The sequence below is a fragment of the Oncorhynchus kisutch genome, linkage group LG13, assembly GCF_002021735.2.
Source record: "Oncorhynchus kisutch isolate 150728-3 linkage group LG13, Okis_V2, whole genome shotgun sequence".
NCBI lineage: Eukaryota > Metazoa > Chordata > Actinopteri > Salmoniformes > Salmonidae > Oncorhynchus > Oncorhynchus kisutch.
In genome coordinates, this window is record NC_034186.2 from 27417814 (window position 1) to 27438960 (window position 21147).

Consider the following 21147-nt stretch of genomic DNA (forward strand, 5'->3'; position numbering starts at 1 on the left):
TTATTAAAGTGGCCAGTGATTCCAAGTCTAAGTATATAGGGCAGCAGCCTCTAAGGTGCAGGGTTGCGTAACCTGGTGGAAGCCAGCTAGTGATGGCTGTTTAACAGTCTGATGGCCTTGACATAGAAGCTGTTTTTCAGTCTCTCGGTCCCAGCTTCAATGCACCTGTACTGACCACGCCTTCTGGATGATAGTGGGGTGAACAGGCAGTGGCTCGGGTGGTTGTTGTCCTTGATGATCTTTTTGGCCTTCCTGTGAAATCGGGTGCTGTAGGTATCCTGGAGAGCAGGTAGTTTGTCCCTGGGGATGCGTTGTGCAGACCGCACCACCATCTGGAGAGCCTTGCGGTTGTGGGCGGTGCAGTTTCCGTACCAGATGGTGATACAGCCCAACAGGATGCTCTCAATTGTGCATCTGTAAAAGTTAGTGAGGGTTTTATTGGCCAAGCCAAATTTCTTCAGCTTCCTGAGGTTGATGAGGTGCTGTTGCACCTTCACAACACTGTGTGTGGGTGGACAATTTCAGATTGTCAGTGATATGTACGCCGAGCAACTTGAAGCTTTCCACCTCCTCCACTACGGTCCCACCGATGTGCATAGGGACAAGCTGACTCCACACTCCAAGACTGCTTCCATCACGTGGACTGGGAGATGTTTCGTATTGCGTCAGATAACAACATTGACGAATACGCTGATTCGGTGTGCGAGCTCATTAGAACGTGCGTTGAAGATGTCATTCCCATAGCAACGATTAAAACATTCCCTAACCAGAAACCGTGGATTGATGGCAGCATTTGTGTGAAACTGAAAGCGCGAACCACTGCTTTTAATCAGGGCAAGGTGTCTGGTAACATGACCGAATACAAACAGTGCAGCTATTCCCTCCGCAAGGCTATCAAACAAGCTAAGCGCCAGTACAGAGACAAAGTAGAATCTCAATTCAACGGCTCAGACACAAGAGGCATGTGGCAGGGTCTACAGTCAATCACGGACTACAGGAAGAAATCCAGCCCAGTCACGGACCAGGATGTCTTGCTCCCAGGCAGACTAAATAACTTTTTTGCCCGCTTTGAGGACAATACTGTGCCACTGACACGGCCTGCAACGAAAACATGCGGTCTCTCCTTCACTGCAGCCGAGGTGAGTAAGACATTTAAACGTGTTAACCCTCGCAAGGCTGCAGGCCCAGACGGCATCCCCAGCCGCGCCCTCAGAGCATGCGCAGACCAGCTGGCCGGTGTGTTTACGGACATATTCAATCAATCCCTATACCAGTCTGCTGTTCCCACATGCTTCAAGAGGGCCACCATTGTTCCTGTTCCCAAGAAAGCTAAGGTAACTGAGCTAAACGACTACCGCCCCGTAGCACTCACATCCGTCATCATGAAGTGCTTTGAGAGACTAGTCAAGGACCATATCACCTCCACACTACCTGACACCCTAGACCCACTCCAATTTGCTTACCGCCCAAATAGGTCCACAGACGATGCAATCTCAACCACACTGCACACTGCCCTAACCCATCTGAACAAGAGGAATACCTATGTGAGAATGCTGTTCATCGACTACAGCTCGGCATTCAACACCATAGTACCCTCCAAGCTCGTCATCAAGCTCGAGACCCTGGGTCTCGACCCCGCCCTGTGCAACTGGGTACTGGACTTCCTGACATCTCCTCCCCGCTGATCCTCAACACTGGGGCCCCACAAGGGTGCGTTCTGAGCCCTCTCCTGTACTCCCTGTTTACCCACGACTGCGTGGCCACGCACGCCTCCAACTCAATCATCAAGTTTGCGGACGACACAACAGTGGTAGGCTTGATTACCAACAACGACGAGACGGCCTACAGGGAGGAGGTGAGGGCCCTCGGAGTGTGGTGTCAGGGAAATAACCTCACACTCAACGTCAACAAAACTAAGGAGATGATTGTGGACTTCAGGAAACAGCAGAGGGAACACCCCCCTATCCACATCGATGGAACAGTAGTGGAGAGGGTAGCAAGTTAAGTTCCTTGGCATACACATCACAGACAAACTGAATTGGTCCACTCACACAGACAGCATCGTGAAGAAGGCGCAGCAGCGCCTCTTCAACCTCAGGAGGCTGAAGAAATTCGGCTTGTCACCAAAAGCACTCACAAACTTCTACAGATGCACAATCGAGAGCATCCTGGCGGGCTGTATCACCGCCTGGTATGGCAACTGCACCGCCCTCAACCGTAAGGCTCTCCAGAGGGTAGTGAGGTCTGCACAACGCATCACCGGGGGCAAACTACCTGCCCTCCAGGACACCTACACCACCCGATGCTACAGGAAGGCCATAAAGATCATCAAGGACATCAACCACCCGAGCCACTGCCTGTTCATCCCGCTGTCATCCAGAAGGCGAGTTCAGTACAGGTGCATCAAAGCTGGGACCGAGAGACTGAAAAACAGCTTCTATCTCAAGGCCATCAGACTGTTAAACAGCCACCACTAACATTGAGTGGCTGCTGCCAACACACTGTCAATGACACTGACTCAACTCCAGCCACTTTAATAATGGGAATTGATGGGAAATGATGTAAATATATCACTAGCCACTTTAAACAATGCTACCTTATATAATGTTACTTACCCTACATTATTCATCTCATATGCATACGTATATACTGTACTCTATATCATCGACTGCATCCTTATGTAATACATGTATCACTAGCCACTTTAACTATGCCACTTTGTTTACATACTCATCTCATATGTTATACTGTACTCGTAATCATCTACTGTATCTTGCCTATGCTGCTCTGTACCATCACTCATTCATATATCCTTATGTACATATTCCTTATCCCCTTACACTGTGTATAAGACAGTAGTTTTTTTGGAATTGTTAGTTAGATTACTTGTTCGTTATTACTGCATTGTCGGAACTAGAAGCACAAGCATTTCGCTACACTCGCATTAACATCTGCTAACCATGTGTATGTGACAAATAAAATTTGATTTGATTTGAAGCCAGTCAGTTGATTATTGACACGTTTTTCCACTAAGATAAACAGGGCAAGATAGAAATTGGCCTATAACAGTTAGGATCAGCTTGATCTCCCCCTTTAAATATAGGATGCACCGTGGCTGCCTTCCAAGAACTGGGAACCTCCCCAGAGACAGGTTATAAAAGGTGAGAGATAGGCTCGGGGATGATAGAGGCTGCAACCTTATAGAAGAAAGGATGTAAACCATCTGACCCAAATATTTTTTTTGGGGGGGGGTCAAGGTTAAGGAGTTCTTATAGCACCTTAGACTGAGTGACTGCCTGCAGGGAGAAACCGTGTAGCGGGGCAGGGGAAAGAGAGGGAGGAGCATCAGGGATAGTTGCATTAGAAGGGCTGAGGGATTAGGAAGTGTTGGACAGGCAAGAAGGCATGGTGGAGTCAAATAGGAATCCTGACAATGTTTTGTGGTGATTAAAGAGCTCAGCCAGTAACAACCACATCACAAACAGTAAGGGACATGGGCAGCTGTGAGGAGAAGGGTTTATTCTCCAGAACTTCTTGGGGTTAGACCCAGAGAGAGAACTGCTACTTAAAGTAACTTACTTTGGCCTTCCAGATACCGAGTGCACTTATTTCTCATTTGCCTGAACGAGAGCCAGTCAGCCTGAGTATGCGTGTGCTGAACCTTTAACCAAATGGTGTTCTTGAGGTGGAGCAACTCTGCCAGATCACGGTTGTACCAGGGGCTGAACCGGTTTTACTCTATTCTAATCAATACCACTCAGACAATGCTCATCATAATAGTTAAATAATTCTTATTTCCATTATTTTACTTTTAGTTGTGTATACTGGTAGATATTACTGCACTGTTGGAGCTAGGACCACAAGCATTTCGGCTTCATCTGACCAATAAAATTAGAGTAGATGTCCTCTCTCCCACAGTCCTGGACCACACTTAGACTGACCACTACCCTCACCTGTGCCCAGCTGATCCTGCCATGGCGTGCGTACACGCACACACACACACACACACACACACACACACACACACACACACACACACACACACACACACACACACACACACACACACACACACACACACACACACACAGAATGAGGGAGAGGGAAAGAAAGAGTATGTGTTGCAGAAGAATTTAACTTTTGGAAAAGTTAAAACTGGGCTGATGATTATGTAAGATCCTCACATAACTGGAGTTCAATGTGCTGCTGTGTCCCTATGGAGAATATAACCATTACAACACCACCAGAACACACAAACACAAGTTACAATCTGACCTGGGGCAGGGGTGAGGGGTGCAGGGCGCAGGGCAGGGGTTAGCTCCCCACCAAACAAACAAACATTTCCAGGAACCTGAGTTATGATCTAATTAGGCCTAATTATTTATAACAGCATCACAGTGTGACCAGAGAGGGGAACAGGAGAGTCTGGTGCCAATCCGTCTTAACAATGACCTGCGTTGTTGTTCTCTATTGCTCTGTGCTGCTGTCGCGAATATGGAAAAACACACTACACGTCTTCAAAGACTAGCAGCCTTACTACCCAATGATGTAAACAACACTAAAAAGGTAGTGTTACATAATAATCAGAACACTGGTAAACAATGTTAGACTCTGTTAATTAATTCCAACACAGTCTGTGGGCTGGGCTCCCTGTCTGAACTCTGCCAGTACTGGGGTGTGTGTGGGGAGCACACATACGATCACCTGCACACAGAGACACACTCCATTGTCAGATTACAAAATAATTTGATATACAATCTGTTATATGATTTCAGTGAGTACAGTAATACTTTTCCCCCTCAATGAAAGGTGCCATGTTTAGATATGAGGGCAAGCAGTTCAACACAGGTAAGTCATATTATTCACCATTTTCAGAAGTATTGGTACATTATGACATCACAACTACATAAGCACAGAATGTCATTGTAATTCTAAGTGAGCCAGCCATGTCACAACTGATCAATACATTCCAAACATTCCCTTTGAACATTCTGGTGACTGAATACTGAACATAGAACACCAGTATCAAGAAGACAATCTCAGATTCCACCTGAGACATAGTTATTACAGCAGCCCACCATAAAATATAGAACGTGTTACTAGACGAAAAGTTGAGGTTGCAGAACGAGGTGTGAAAGATGACTGTCCATATCATTGATGCTGAGGAGAATACTGCAGCCGATACAAGAAGATAATGCTTCAATAGGGAACCTTGGTGCTGCCAGTACCAACTCCCTTCATCCTGCCCCACCACCTCAACCCAGGGCCACCGAGAAGCTTCCTGAGCTCAACCAGAAGGTTCATCACACCTCGCATCCTTCCTACAGAATCCCAGTACTGGAGTTGACAGAAGAAAGTGTGCTCTGCAACAAATTGCCAGTTTGAAGGCAGTGGGAAAGATTGTGACAGACAATAAGCCACATCCTCCTTCCAGAATCCCAGTTGTGCAGAAGAGTGCTATCTACAATGGGATTCGTCGAGGACTGCATGCAGCTCCAACATATCAGCAGACAGGGAAGGATAGTTTTCCTCACATTCGGGAGCCACTGCGACCCATCGAGACCAATGTGTAGTGGAAGACATCTTCCTCCATAGTGCCAAGCCACTGAAGGAAGTCCATGGAGCCAAAATGGCCACCAAGACGCCATTGCCTTCCATTAGATCCAGAGTCACTGTGCCTAACAATGGTCCCAAGAAGGAGATATTCCGGCCAGTCACACCAGAAGGCAACCCGCGTCCTACTTTAAAGTTCAGAAGGCAGGTCGTGAAGAAACATATTCAGATCAAGACTCAGACCCTAACTATACAGGATCTACTGACATAAGATGGTATTGAAAGTCTTTTATTATGAGGCTGACCAGTTGATGGCATATCTGAAGGCCAATCTGATCAGTGTCACCCAGGAATTGAACCTGATGAAGAGTGGGGCCAAGATGGACACTCAGGTTTTGGAGGAGAAGAAAGCAAAGGAACAGTTCAAGGCAAAGGTAGAGAAGTACATCCAGGAGATTTTCCTGATGAAGGTGGATTCTGACCTACAGGCCTGCCATCATTCACTTTTAACTGGACTGTGTTTACAGGCATAGCAACAGCGCGACTTTAGAGCATTAGAACACATTCGCCAAAAGCCACAAAATACACCTGAATGGACTTCTGTAAATACCTCGGGAGTCCTCCTACATTTAGAAACGTCACAGTCCTATTGATCAAACAACCTCAGTTGCTTATACACATCAACAAGATCAACAACTAATGCTAGCCAGAGCGAGATTAGGTAAAAATCTAACGAGGGAACATTAGATTAACACTATCAAACTTTTTAGTTCGTTTGCCGTCAAAACTGCACTGATAAAAGATGGGGAATAGTAGCCTGCTCGTTCTTCTACAGCTTGCCTGCCAATGAATGCTTGTCCCAACCCACAACTGAATGGGAACTTGCCTGCTATGTCCCTGTCCACTTACGTATATAAAGATGCTGTATATAGCATTAACATATTAAAACAAAAACAGAGAAATCATATTTGTCCAGCCTTTGCTGCTATACTTGCAGATCTGCATAATATGCTGTGACCCAAATCAAAGAGTATTTAATAACTCTAAATAACAAAAACATAGGTTGTTGTAACATTTAAACATTTGCACTGCATGGATCACCGGTGCAGTTGAATGCAGCATTGCTGTATGGTGTTTTGTTGCAGGTTTAGTTTTATGGTTATTCATTGTCAAGCTCTAAAAACCAAAGCCAGACTGCGCCATTTTAGTAGCTAGGACTGTGGCATGTGTCTGTACACTTTCCCTCCGCTGTAAATCTGACACATGAAAGCAGTGCAGCTGAAGTTGAATTCACCCATGCGAGTACATCAGGCTGTAACTAGTAGATGACTCATTTATACTCACTTGTTTGTCCTATTCGGACCGCGGGCCTTGTGTTTGACACGTGTTTGACACGTAGCCTATTAAACACATTATGACCGACTTGTGATCATTGCGCTTGCTAGTTTGATTGTATTGACATTCCCAGCCTTCGTTATAGCCTCCCATTTTTGTTTAAAATATTGAGTCATTGAGGCAGCAAACAATGTGTCAGACCAGCTGTGATTTACAACCTGATAGTAATATTTTTTGGACTACCAAGAAATGTTTTGTTGAATTATATGAATCATGCATTGAACTGCATCAATACAGTCTGCCAACAATGCCTTAGTGTGGGTCATGGAAGTTTGAGGAAAATATAACCTATTTTTAAAATCTCTTATAAAGTTGGTTTTGAAGCATAAACTAGGAATTTTATATTTTTTACTGATATGTCTGGTTGTTTCATATCTACAAAGTAGTTAAAATGCTGTCAGTTCCACTTTAAATATTGTACCACTTTCTGACCTAGTTCTTCACAGTGCTATGCCTCTTACACCGTTTATGATAGAAACCATAAAACTTGCAGACTAGTCTGGAATAGTGTGTATGTATACAACTTTCTGATACTATCTATACTTTTAAAACTTATTAAACTTCATCCATTTCTATGGGGTTTCTTCAACATTCTAAAGCTTCCATTGTGACAACATGACTTCCAACATTCCAGTCACTGTGAATGCAACATGACACAAATCAGCTACTTTATCCACAAATTAGAGCATATGAGATATACCTATATTTCTCTGCTATTCAAATCTGAAATCAGTTCAAAAATATCTTCTACCAATCTAACGATACAGCTGTTTTAGTAGCCGCATAAACAACATTCTCTAACTTTTTACAAACTGACATTTTTCACCACTTTCATAGCACTTTAGACAAAACATTAAGTGTGTGACATCTTGATCTACTTCTCTGCTATTCAAATCCGGAATCAGATCAGAATGATCTGATACTAGGGTTGTTGCGGTGACCGTATTACCGCCACGCCGGCAGTCATGACCACAGTAAATTTCCACGTGACCATTCACCGTAATCTCCTTTTATGCACTCAGGACATGTGTTGGTAGTATCCAACTCAAAGCCTAACAACGAAATAGACAGCACTTTCAAAAGGTAATGGTTCATTCAAGACACCCATACACATATTAGAGCTTATACATACACATTGACCTATATATGTGCCCAAGACTGAAAAAATATTACAATGATGAATGTGCAGTTCCTTATACACATAGCCTATGCATATTATGCAGCACAAAAACATATATATATAGAAATTTAAATAAATGATTGAATATGTTTAATTGGTCTAGCCTATACTCCAAAATTATTCAAATTCTAGTAATCACCTTTGAGTGTGGACTGTATTATTATGAATACTAGATGAACTGGTTACCTTATGCTACACTTTAAAGTTTCTATTCATGAGTCTGAGAGAGAACATATAGGCCTAGGTGATGCTGTTGGTTCATTGATTATGCAGGGTGGCTTACAGAGTTAGCCTACAATAGTGCATTTATATTTGATTTTGAATGGCCTAGTAATAGGACTTTCACAAATAATTTAATAATTAATAGGGTGACACATTTGGCTACCTTTAGCTGCAGAATATATCACCACTGTGCTTTTGCATCTCCCCCATTACTTTCTCAAGCAAGCAGAGAGAGTAGCTGTCAAAAGTTTAATGAAATATGTTTCGTTGTGAAAACATGTTACTTTCGACGTTCCCGACAGATTTCACTTGGTTTCCCAAATTAAGCAATTGGCAGCTGCAGGAACAAGGTTGGGGAGCCCATGGCATTGAGAGGTTTTTTTATTTAATTTTTTTACCCCTTTTTCTCCCCAATTTCGTGGTATCCAATTGTTGTAGTAGCTACTATCTTGTCTCATCGCTACAACTCCCGTACGGGCTCGGGAGAGATGAAGGTTGAAAGTCATGCGTCCTCCGATACACAACCCAACCAGCCGTACTGCTTCTTAACACAGCTCGCATCCAACCCGGAAGCCAGCCGCACCAATGTGTCGGAGGGTACACCTGGTAACCTTGGTTAGCGTGCACTGCGCCCGGCCTGCCACAGGAGTCGCTGGTGCGCGATGAGACAAGGACATCCCTACCGACCAAGCCCTCCCTAACCCGGACGACACTAGGCCAATTGTGCGTCGCCCCACGGACCTCCCGGTCGCGGCCGGTTACGACAGAGCCTGGCATTGAGAGTTTTGTCGGAATATCACCTGTCGTGCAGTGATAGGTTGCATGCTCCTCAAACAATGTTTGCTGCATGGAGTGAAACACCCGGAGTATCCTCCACTAACGAACAGATGGGAAAGCAGCGTCCATTCGCTATTCGACTGCATAAGCATTTGACATGTATTTTTCCCCCTGCCCATTTGATAATGGGCCATTCTAAATCTAAACTAATTTAACATACCAGTGAAGACAATATTAAGAATAGTCTGATGGTGATATGGTCACTTGATGAGAGAACATTGTGTGCAGCCTGATGCAAGGAACAGAGCCTAAGCTTTTTTATTTGAGACTTTCTCAAATCATCAATAGCCTATAGTTGAATCATGCAGCACATAGAATGTCTTAGAAATCAAAACATATAAAAGGTTTGTATCATTAACAACTAAAGTTGCTAAATAACTAAATCTAGCGTAGCCTATAGGACCGGTTTCAAATGATCACTTTTACGCTCAACATAGCCTTCATATGCGCACGCGCTGCAGAATGGGGCCTTTCGATTTTATTCAGCTAAGTTCAATTATATTCTTCTTCCTATCAAATCATATAAAGTAATGACACGGGACTTAAGCATATCTTGTCTGCTAAATGAACAAGCCTACAGCCTATGGCATGGCACATAGCCAGATAACATACAGTAACAGGCCAACTCATATTCAATTAATCTGAAATAAATGTTTTTCATATTACAATGTTTCTTTACCTACCTAAATTAATGGATTTATTGTTATGGTTTATATTAAAATGAATTTATTAGACTTGTTAAAATGCAGATGTTCCAAAGGCACGCAGCAGCATGTACGTGTGGAGGCCTGAAGATGCTAAACGTGTGAGACGGGCAACATTTTGCTTGACAATAACCGTCTGACACATTTCATGAATGACCGCCACAGCCCTATCTGCTACCAATAGAAAGTTACAACTGTTTGTTGGTGTTGAAAAGTAACTAGCTAATATCAGCTAATAGCTCATTGTTATTGATTCCAATGCATTTCAATAGCAAAAAAAGGGCCATAGACTAGAATGGTAAAGAAATCTAAAATTCTAGACCCATCTCCTCTTTCACCATTTAAGCTATCAACTCCAAACCAGCGCTGACATGTTCAGACTAACCCTACTTAGATTGCCTGTCAAAATAGTTTTTATAGTATTTACACCTTTTGAACTACAACCATTTAAAATAAATAAACATGAGTTTGAATGAGAACCATAGGAATACAGAGGTAGCTATTCAAAATGGTCCTGCTCCTTAGCCAATTAAAAAACAAGACCAACTTTAAAACATTCAGGCTATCCTAACTTCAAATTCTTTTGAATCTTTATCAAGTATATACATTTGCATAAATTAGCATAAAAAATAATAACTCACCAACAGTAACTCTTGATCTGTTCAAGCTAGAGACACCAAACCAACTTTAAAATGGGCAGGCCATCCGAACATCAAATTCTTTAAAATGTTTATCAACTATAACTTTAGAAATTTACATAAAACAACTTACCAACAGTAAAATATTGAACTGTTCAAGTTAGAGAAACCAAACTAACTTTCACATGTTCAGGCTATCCCAACTTCAAATTCTATAAAACGTTTATCAACTATAACTAAATAAACGTTCATAAATTTGCATAAAAGAACCTCCCACAGTAATAACTCTTGAACCGTTCAAGCTAGAGACAGACACCAAACTAATGTTCACATGTTCAGGCAATCCTACCCACGGCCACAAAAATACTGAGAGCTGAATGAAGCAAGTCACATTTTCCTTCATGGATTTATTTTTCTAATTTATTGTTGTGATCACATGTAGGCCTATTTGAAATACATACTGTATTTTGTATGCATTTATTCAATTTAATTGTGTGTAAAGTGCCTTTAGAGTGCCTGAGCTGTGCATTCGCTTGCCCCTCTGATAACGAGAAGGACCACAATGGAAATAATTATGTTTTATTGACCATTTTAAATGTGTGTAGTGTTGTATTCATAATGACTGAGGAAACTCAATGTATTTGACATTTGTCAAAGTAATAAACAAATGAGGATAATTACTTCATTCAGGTGGAGACGAAACATCGATTTGGGATAAGTGCGGCCAGCTCCAAGCTGAAGACATGGGAGCACTGCGGCCGGTGCTTTCATCCCAGCCGCCTGGAGAAACACAGCGAGGTCTGTGTCAAGCTGTCCTCCAAGAGCTCCAGATGAGGAGGTCTTTGACTCCACCAAACACCGGCTCAAGGGCACCGACTATGTCAAGCAATACGTGGTGTGATGCACCAAGGGTCTGTCTGGAAATCACCACTCTTTTGTATTTTTTACTGAACAGACAGACCGGAGACAGACCGGAAGAGCAGCGGGGTTGGGATTCTAGAACAGATGTGCTATGGGCATTGGCGGTGACATCAGACCAAACGCTAGAACAGCTGTTGCCCAAAAGATTACCTCTAACTTGGTAACAGCGAGGGTTCCAATAAGAGGCAGTACTACTAAGAGGCAATATATTCAGAACCATCTAAATCAACTGTGTTCAGCAGTTCCACAGAAACATATGGAGTTCTTCAATAAAATAATGAATCAAAGAACTCATACACTTTTTTTGTCAGATTTGTTGATGGTTCAGAAAAGTAGAGAATATTAACAAAAAACAGAATGACATCTTTCGTTCATAATTTCAAATATAAGAGTGTAGACTCGTGACCCCCATCCCAAACACACACAAACGTCATGTGCATACACACTTACTGTCTGATTTTGTCACTTCCAGCTCCAAATCTGGGTCCAGTTGGTCCCCTCCTGAAAGAAACATACAAAGAATCTGTACCTCCACATACACAGCACTGTATAAGAAATAGGCGGTCAATTCAGTCAAACACACTAATGTTTTACTCACAGGAAAAAGTCCTCCTCTTCATCAGAGTCTTCCTCCAGCAGGTTCCTCTGTGAGGGGGCAAAGGTTAGATGTCAGGGGTCAGACACACCACCACTGATACGGAATACAATGACATGGAGGCAAATCAAATCAATTATATGATCATTGAGAAACCATGCAACATCTAATCTATTTTCTGTTTTGCTTACATAAGCTAATAAAAAATATATATTTCTGCTCTGTTGTGCTGGTCTCCTGTGTGTCTTGTTGCTATAAACATTACTTGAGAGAGAATGTTGTTTGTTTTGCCTTTCACAGTGTATTAGAGCATGGAGTCTATTAAGAGTAGCTGAGTAGTATTTTTATTTGAATATGGAGTTAGTCCCCCCTTTGCAGCTATAACAGCCTTTCCACTAGACGTTGGAACAATTCTGCGGGGACTTGCTTCTATTCAGCCACAAGAGCATTAATGAAGTCGGGCACTGATGTTGGGCGATTAGGCCTGGGTCGCAGTCGGCATTCCAATTCATCTCAAAAGTGTTAGATGGGTTTGAGGTCAGGACTCTGTACAGGCCAGTCATGTTCTTCCACAACAATCTTGACAAACCATTTCTGTATGGACCTCGCTTTGCGCATGGGGGCAATGTCATGCTGAAACAGGAAACTGTTGCCACAAAATTGGAAGCATAAAATTGTCTAGAATGTCATTTTAATGTTGTAGTGTTAAAGATTTAGGTAAAGTGTTTAGTTCCTCCTCTTTCCCCCCTCCACCAAACTTTACAGAAGGCACTATGCATTGGGGCATGTAGCGTTCTCATGGCTTCCACCAAACCCAGATTCGTCTGTCGGACTGCCAAATGGTGAAGCGTAATTCATCATGCCAGAGATCACGTGTCCACTGCTCCAGAGTCCAAAGGCGGCAAGCTTTACACCACTCCAACCGCATGGTGACCTTAGGCTTGTGTGCGGCTACTCGGAAACCCATTTAATTAAGCTCCCGACGAACAGTTATTGTACTGATGTTGCTTCCAGGAGTAGTTTGGAACTCGCTAGTGAGTGTCGTAACCGAGGACAGACAATTTTTACGTGCTATGCGATTCAGCACTTGGCATTCCCATTCTGTGAGCTTGTGTGGCCTACCACTTCGCGGCTGAGCCGTTGTTGCTCCTAGACGTTTCCACTTCATAAACACAGCGCTTACAGTTTACAGGGGCAGCTCTAGCAGGGCAGATATTTGATGAACTAACTTGTTGAAATTTCGGAGCCACATTGAAAGTCACAGAGCTGTTTAGTAAGGCCATTTTACTGCCAATGTTTCTATGGAGATTGCATGACTGTGTGCTCCATTTATTAATACACCTGTCAGCAACGGGTATGGCTGAAATAGCCGAATCCACTCATTTGAAGGGGTGTCGACATCCTTTTGTATATGTGGTATATATCTGGCTGTATATAAATATATCTCAGATAACAAGATGAATTTATTTTATTTCACCTTTATTTAACCAGGTAGGCCAGTTGAGAACAAGTTCTCATTTACAACTGCGACCTGGCCTAGATAAAGCAAAGCAGTTCGACACATACAACAACACAGAGTTACACATGGAACAAACAAACATACAGTCAATAATATAGTAGAAAAAGTCTATATACAGTGTGTGCAAATGAAGTAAGATTAGGGTGGCGAAGTGCAGAAGATGTGCAGAAGATGAATGTGCAAGTAGAGATACTGGGGTGCAAAGGAGCAAAATAAATACAGTATGGGGATAAGGTAGTTGGATGGGTTATATTACAGATGGGATAGGTACAGGTGCAGTGATCTGTGAGCTGCTCTGACAGCTGGTGCTTAACTTCTTTGGGGTAGGGGGCAGTATTGGGTAGCTTGGATGAAAAACGTGACCAAATTAAGCTGCCTGCTACTCAGCCGTAAAAGCTAGAATATGCATATAATTAGTAAATTTGGATAGAAAACACTCTGAAGTTTCTAAAACTGTTTGAACGATATCAGTGAGTATAACAGAACTCATATGGCAGGCAAAAACCTGAGAAGAAATCCAACCAGGAAGTGGGAAATCTGAGGTTTGTAGTTTTTCAACTCAGCCCCCATTGAAGATACAGGGTGATATTAGTTACTGTATGTTTCACTTCCCAAGGCTTCCACTAGATGTCAACAGTATTTAGAGCCGGTTTTGAGTATTCCACTCTAAAGGAGGGGCTCATAAGGGCTCTATGAGTGAGTGGTCTGGCAGAGTGTCACAGTCTCGGTCTGGCGCGCTCACGAGAAAGGTAGCTATGTTCCACTTCATTTGTACAGACAAAGGAATTGTCCGGTTGGACCATAATGAAGTTTTATGTTAAAAACATCCTAAAGATTGATTCCATAGTTAGTTTGGCATGTTTCTACGGGCTGTAACGGAACTCTTTTTAAACTTTTCGTCCGACATTCGGCGCGACCTGAACCTCGCTTTTGGATTTGTTTACCAAACACCCTATCTGCTTGGTTGTCTAAAGGCTGTACTACGATTATTGCATGGTTTGCTTTCTCCGTAAAGTTGAGCTAAAGTTCCATGTATAATAGTCGTATCTTTATCAATGTTTATTATGAGTATTACTGTAAATTGATGTGGCTCTCTGCAATATCACTTCATTTTTTAGAACTACTGAAAGTAACGCGCCAATGTAAACTCAGATTTTTTTATATGAACTTTATCAAACAAAACATACATGTATTGTATAACATGAAGTCCTATGAGTGTCATCTGATGAAGATCAAAGGTTAGTGATTAATTTGATCTCTATTTGTGCTTTTTGTGACTCCTCTCTTTGGCTGGAAAAATGGCTGTGTTTTTCTGTGAGTTGGTGGTGACCTAACATAATCGTTTGTGGTGCTTTCGCTGTAAATCCTTTTTGAAATCAGACACTGTGGCTGGATTAACGACAATTTTATCTTTAAAATGGTGTAAAATGCTTGTATGCTTGAGGAATTTTAATTATTAGATTTTTGTTTAAATTTGGCGCCCTGCACTTTCACTGGCTGTAGCGGAGGGTGTTCCGCTAGCGGAACGGGGTTCAGCTAGCGGAACCCTAGTCCTAGACTGGTTAAAGCTAGTGAGGGAGATATGAGGCTTCAGTGATTTTTACAGTTCGTTCCAGTCATTGGCAGCAGAGAACTGGAAGGAAAGGCAGCCAAAGGAGGAATTGGCCTTGGGGGTGACTAGTGAGGTATACCTGCTGGTGTGCGTGCTACGGGTGGGTGCTGCTATGGTGACCAGTGAGCTGAGATAAGGCGGGGATTTACCTAGCAGAGACTTGTAGATGACCTGGAGCCAGTGGGTTTGGCGACGAATATGAAGCGAGGGCCAGCCAATGAGAGTGTACAGGTCGCAATGGTGGGTAGTATATGGGGCTTTGGTGACAAAACAGATGGCACTGTGATAGACTGCATCCAGTTTGTTGAGTAGAGTGTTGGAGGCTATTTTGTAAATGAAATCGCCGAAGTCGAGGATCGGTAGGATGGTCAGTTATACGAGGGTATGTTTGGCAGCATGAGTGAAGGATGCTTTGTTGTGAAATAGGAAGCAGATTCTAGACTTAATTCTGGATTGGTGTTGCTTAATGTGAGTCTGGAAGGAGAGTTTACAGTCTAACCAGACACCTAGGTATTTGTAGATGTCCACATATTCAGAACTGTCCAGAGTAGTGATGCTGGACGGGCAAGCCTGAACACACCATCCCCACTGTCAAACATGGTGGTGGCAGCATCATGGTTTGGGTCTGCTTTTCTTCAGCAGGGACAGGGAAGATGGTTAAAATTGATGGGAAGGTGGATGGAGCCAAATACAGGACCATTCTGGAAGAAAACCTGATGGAGTCTGCAAAAGACCTGAGACTGGGACGGAGATTTGTCTTCCAACAAGACAATGATCCAAAACATAAAGCAAAATCTACAATGGAATGGTTCAAAAATAAACATATCCAGGTGTTAGAATGGCCAAGTCAAAGTCCAGACCTGAATCCAATCGAGAATCTGTGGAAAGAACTGAAAACTGCTGTTCACAAATGCTCTCCATCCAACCTCACTGAGCTCGAGCTGTTTTGCAAGGAGGAATTGGAAAAAATGTCAGTCTCTCGATGTGCAAAACTGATAGAGACATACCCCAAGCGACTTACAGCTGTAATCGCAGCAAAAGGTGGCGCTACAAAGTATTAACTTAAGGGGGCTGAATAATTTTGCACGCCCAATTTTTCAGTTTTTGATTTGTTAAAAAAGTTAGAAATATCCAAAATGTCGTTCCACTTCATGATTGTGTCCCACTTGTTGTTGATTCTTCACAAAAAAAATACAGTTTTATATCTTTATGTTTGAAGCCTGAAATGTGGCAAAAGGTCGCAAAGTTCAAGGGGGCCGAATACTTTCGCAAGGCACTGTATGTAGCAGTTTGGGTCTAGAGTGTCTCCCCCTTTGAAGAGGGGAATGATCGCGGCAGCTTTACAATCTTTGGGAATCTCAGACGATACAAAAGAGGTTGAACAGGCTAGTAATAGCGGAAGCAACAATTGCGGTGGATAATTTTATAAAGAGAGGGTCCAGATTGTCTAGCCCAGGTGATTTGTTGGGGTCCAGATTTTGCAGCTCTTTCAGAACATCAGCTATCTGGATTTGGGTGAAGGAGAAATAGGGAGGCTTGGGCGAGTTGCTGAAGGGGGGTGCCGAGGCAGTTGACCGGGGTAGGGGTCGCCAGGTGGAAAGCATGGCCAGTCGTAGAAAAATGCTTATTGAAATTCTCAATTATAGTGGATTTATCAGTGGTGAGTGTTTCCTAGCCTCAGTGCAGTGGGCAGCTGGGAGGAGGTGCTCATATTCTCCATGGACTTTACAGGGTCCCAGAACTTTTTTTGAGTTTGTACTACAGGATGCAAATTTCTGTTTGAAAAAGCTAGCCTTCCTAACTGCCTGTGTATATTGGTTCCTAACTTCCCTGAAAAATTGCATATCACGGGGGCTATTTGATGCTACTGCAGTACGCCACATGATGTTTTTGTGCTGGTCAAGGACAGTCAGGTCTGGAGTGAACCAAGGACTAAATCTGTTCCTGGTTCTACATTTTTTGAATGGAGCATGCTTTTTTAAAAGATGGCGAGAAAGGCACTTTTAAAGAATAACCAAGCATCCTCTACTGACGGGATGAGGTCAATATAATTCCAGGATACCCTGGCCAGGTCGATTAGAAAGGCCTGCTCGCTGAAGTGTTTTAGGGAGCGTTTGACAGTGATGAGGGGTGGTCGTTTGACAGCAGACCCATTACGGATGCAGGCAATGAGGCAGATGCAGGCATGAGTACATTGGAGGTAAACCTAGGCATTGAGTGATGATGAGAGATATTGTCTCTAGAAACATTTTAAACCAGGTGATGTCATTGCATATGTGGGAGATGGAACTAAATGGTTGGTTAAGGAATACTTAGAAGGGTTAGAGGCTCTACAGTGAAATAAAACAATAATCACTAACCAGAACAGTAATGGACAAGGCATATTGACATTAGGGAGAAGCATGCGTAGCAGAGTGATCATAAAGGTCATGTGAATGGTTGGGCTGGCTGGGGACACGGCGATTCAGAGAGCTAGCAGGCCGGGGCTAGCAAGCTAGCAGCGGGCCTTAGAGGGACGTAGCGACGGACGAAAGTCTGTTTTAGCCTCCTTGTGCGTTACCGTCGATAGACCAGTCGTGATGGATTTGTAGAGGTCAGTGTAGCAGGGGGGTCTAGTCCTATTGGCAAATGGATCTATTCAGCTAACAGTCAAATATACTCTAGACAGATGGGCATTCAGGGGATGTCGTGACGGAGGGGCCTGTTGGAAAAAAAACCTCGGGCAGATTACGTCGGTAGTCTAGTCGTGATGGATAACCAGAGCTTTGTGTAGTAAAAGGGGCCCAGGCCGATTGGCAAAATAGGAATAGTGGCACGAGAAATTGGCCGATGGACCTATTAGCTAACAGTCTGATATGCTGTAGACAGCTAGCGGGCCGCGGCTAGCAGATGGGCATTCAGGGGACGTCGCTACGTAGGAGCCAGTTGAGTAACCCCCTCGAACAGATTACGTGGGTAGTCCAGTCGTGAAGAATTGGCGGGGTTCCGTACCCTGTATTGGCAGTAAAAGGGGTGCAGGCCAGTTGGCAAAACAGGTATTGTAGCCCAGGAGTGGCTGATGGACCTCTTCAGCTAGCCAGGAGATAGGCCTAGCATGGGTTAGCTCCAGGCTAATTGGTGCTTGCTACGGGACAGAGACGTTAGCCAGGAGTACTCACTCGGATTGCAGCTAGCTAGCTGCGATGATCAGGGTGAGAAGGTTCAGAGCTTGCGGTAGGAATCCGGGGTTATGGAGAGAAAATAGGTCCGGTATGCTCTGGTTTGAATCGCGTTGTACAAACTAAATGTGATCCATATGATCATAAGGACAAGCCTTTATCTGATGAGTGGTCCAAACCCCCCTTCTTCCTCTCCTCTACCCATGTTCCATCCCAGCCATCTGACTGCATGTCACTGCTCAGCTCTGTCCAACTCCTGGATGTCTGATCCCAGGAGCCAGGAGAGGACTGAGAGCTAATATCAGAGAAGGGGGATGGAGGGAGGAGAATGGAGAGGGGTGTGTGTGTGTTACAGATGTGGCATCTTAATGTGACCCAAATGATTCCTGTAGCACCAGAATCTGACTGGCTGACCGTTCCTACAGGAAACGGATAGCCTCCCTTTTAATGCAAATTCTATAACTTGAATCTGAACTAATGACTTAACTGTCCCTGCATGAAGAGAAAGGGTTTATTTGGGTTTCTGTTGCATTTATGTTAAACACAAAGCCCATTTGCGACCATTTGCTTTTTCCTGTGGAGGAGGAAAACTTAAATTAAGATGCCAGATCTGTATGTAAGAAGCAAGTCTGTTTCTCTTTGAATTCAGCTGAACACAACAACACAATCCTGAGACAGAGGAGGGAGTCTTCTCTGAACCTCAGAGAAGCAAAGGGATAGAGGAACTATGATGGAGAACATACGTTTGGCTAAAGGGCTCTGGAGTGTCATCCCTCCATCTCTTGCTCTCTTTAACCCCTCTGTCCCTTGTGTTTCCAATGTTCCCCTCCTTTCATGACCCATCTGCGTCTCCTATATCTAGGATCATTTCCACTTGCCGGACGTGGATGTCCACTTGCCGGACGTGGATGCCTTCCCCTCTCTGTCTCCCTGCAATGTCCCACTCTCAACCGCTCTCTCCACCCAGTCTTAAATAAGTTTGCACTTGGGAAATGTTTTTGTAAATGTAAATAATAAAAACCCTTGAACCTTGCTCCATCCCTCCCTCCACCCGTATCTCACCCTCTCGCTGCATATGGATCCCGTGACCTCTTCATCATTGAGGTGTCGTTTGAATTTGGGAGGCATGATGGCGTCTTCAGGTTGCTCCTCCCGCTCTGGCTCCCTCTGTAGGACAGGAGGAGGAACACACCTGTTACAAACCTCACACACATATTAATGATACAGTTCAGCAGAAACCCTGGTCCTACTGGGGTGCAAGCTTTTTCTCCAGCCCAGCACTAACATTGTTTAAACTAATCAAGGATAAGTCTTTATTAGTAGAATCAGGCGTGTAAGTGATGGGCTGGAAATGAAAGCCTGCAGCAAGCCCTCCGGATGACCACTGCTGCTACAGTCATTATACCAATTGCCGACAATTACCAAACAAGCAAAGCACACACTGGGGTGGGCCTCAATACCAGCTTGGTTATCACATAAAATATATAGTATGACAAAGCTGGTCTGAATGCTTGACTCTTTTACACACTTTAAAAAAAACTTTGGTTCAAAGTTATGACTGGTCCTGGTTCCTCTGTAAGTTTCTCCAAGCCACTGCAGACTCAGGTATTGCTCTCTAATAAGGGTTTAGGTCCTGGGGTTGTGAAGTGTTCTGTGACTGGACTGACCAAACAGAAACAACTAGCCTACTTACAGTATCAGCCTATATGTCACTTAGCAAACAGAGCAGTGAAGACGGGACCCTCGCGCTCATGTTGGGAGGTGTGTGTGAGTGCTGCAGGCTGATAACGATAACTGCAGCCTTGGCCTCACCATGAAGAGTGTGAGAGCAGAGAGGAACTAAACACTTCACCTAAATCTTCAAAACATGTAGAACTCATTTAGGATAGAGTTTTTAAACAAGCATGGTTTTTAAACCATTTCCCCTAACCCCTAAGACTGTAGGGATTATGTCAGGCTTGCCAGGATGTAATTGTGAGAGTTAGGCCTACTTATGCGTGGGTGGTGGCGTTGGACTAAATGTTCCATCTCAGCAGAGCGGCCTGGTTGTTATTCAAGGTTTCTCCTCTCCTGCCTGTTCCCTTTTGAGGGGTGGAACATGGGAGCAGTTTTAATGGGCAGCAGAGTTTGATTTAACTCTGCTGGCTGGCTATGCTGTGGAACCCAGCTTACTCAGGGGAGGGCTCCTGTGTCCGCTCACTGCTCCATCTCTATTCCCTCATTCCTGTCTTGGAGGCCCGGAGTAGAAAACATGCTGTTCCTCCATTTAGCCTCAACCATCCCTCTTCCTCAACCAGTTGATTGGCTGTGCATCAAACTCAGCCCCAGTAACATACAACACAACCCCTGCTGTTCAGTGGTTTTAGGTGGGGCACAAAGGCCTCCTGTACAGCCTGTGAGTTATACAGCCTACATCAAATGGTTTCACTGAAACCAAATGCTTTTCGATGAGAAGAGAGAGCTAGGCAAGGCTCCACCTCACAGAAGTCAAAGGAAAGGAAATACTTCCGCACCCCAAACCCATCGCTTGTTTCATTATTTTATGCTGCACATGAATTGCCCATAGGGGAATAAAGATTTAATGAATTTAATTGAATAAATTCAGGGCATAATTTTAGACAAATTTGTCTAAACACACCCCATCTCTCCTCACAGCTTCTACACCTAGCCCATCTCTCCTCACAGCTTCTACACCTAGCCCATCTCTCCTCACAGCTTCTACACCTAGCCCATCTCTCCTCACAGCTTCTACACCTAGCCCATCTCTCCTCACAGCTTCTACACCTAGCCCATCTCTCCTCACAGCTTCTACA

General features: G+C 43.8%; 1 protein-coding gene across 5 annotated transcripts in view; it reads right to left on the bottom strand.

Moving 5' to 3' along the window:
- The window catches only part of LOC109901579 (vesicle-associated membrane protein 4-like), a 40083-nt gene that overhangs the window by 15796 nt on the left and 3140 nt on the right, over positions 1-21147 (bottom strand). For all 5 annotated transcript variants that reach the window (XM_020497575.2, XM_031785920.1, XM_020497576.2 and 2 more), the window contains 3 exons: positions 19397-19501; positions 12049-12095; positions 11901-11951 (listed from right to left, as the gene is read on the bottom strand). In XM_020497575.2, coding sequence (XP_020353164.1) covers positions 11901-11951; positions 12049-12095; positions 19397-19501 — 203 coding nt within the window. The remainder of the gene's footprint in view (positions 1-11900; positions 11952-12048; positions 12096-19396; positions 19502-21147) is intronic.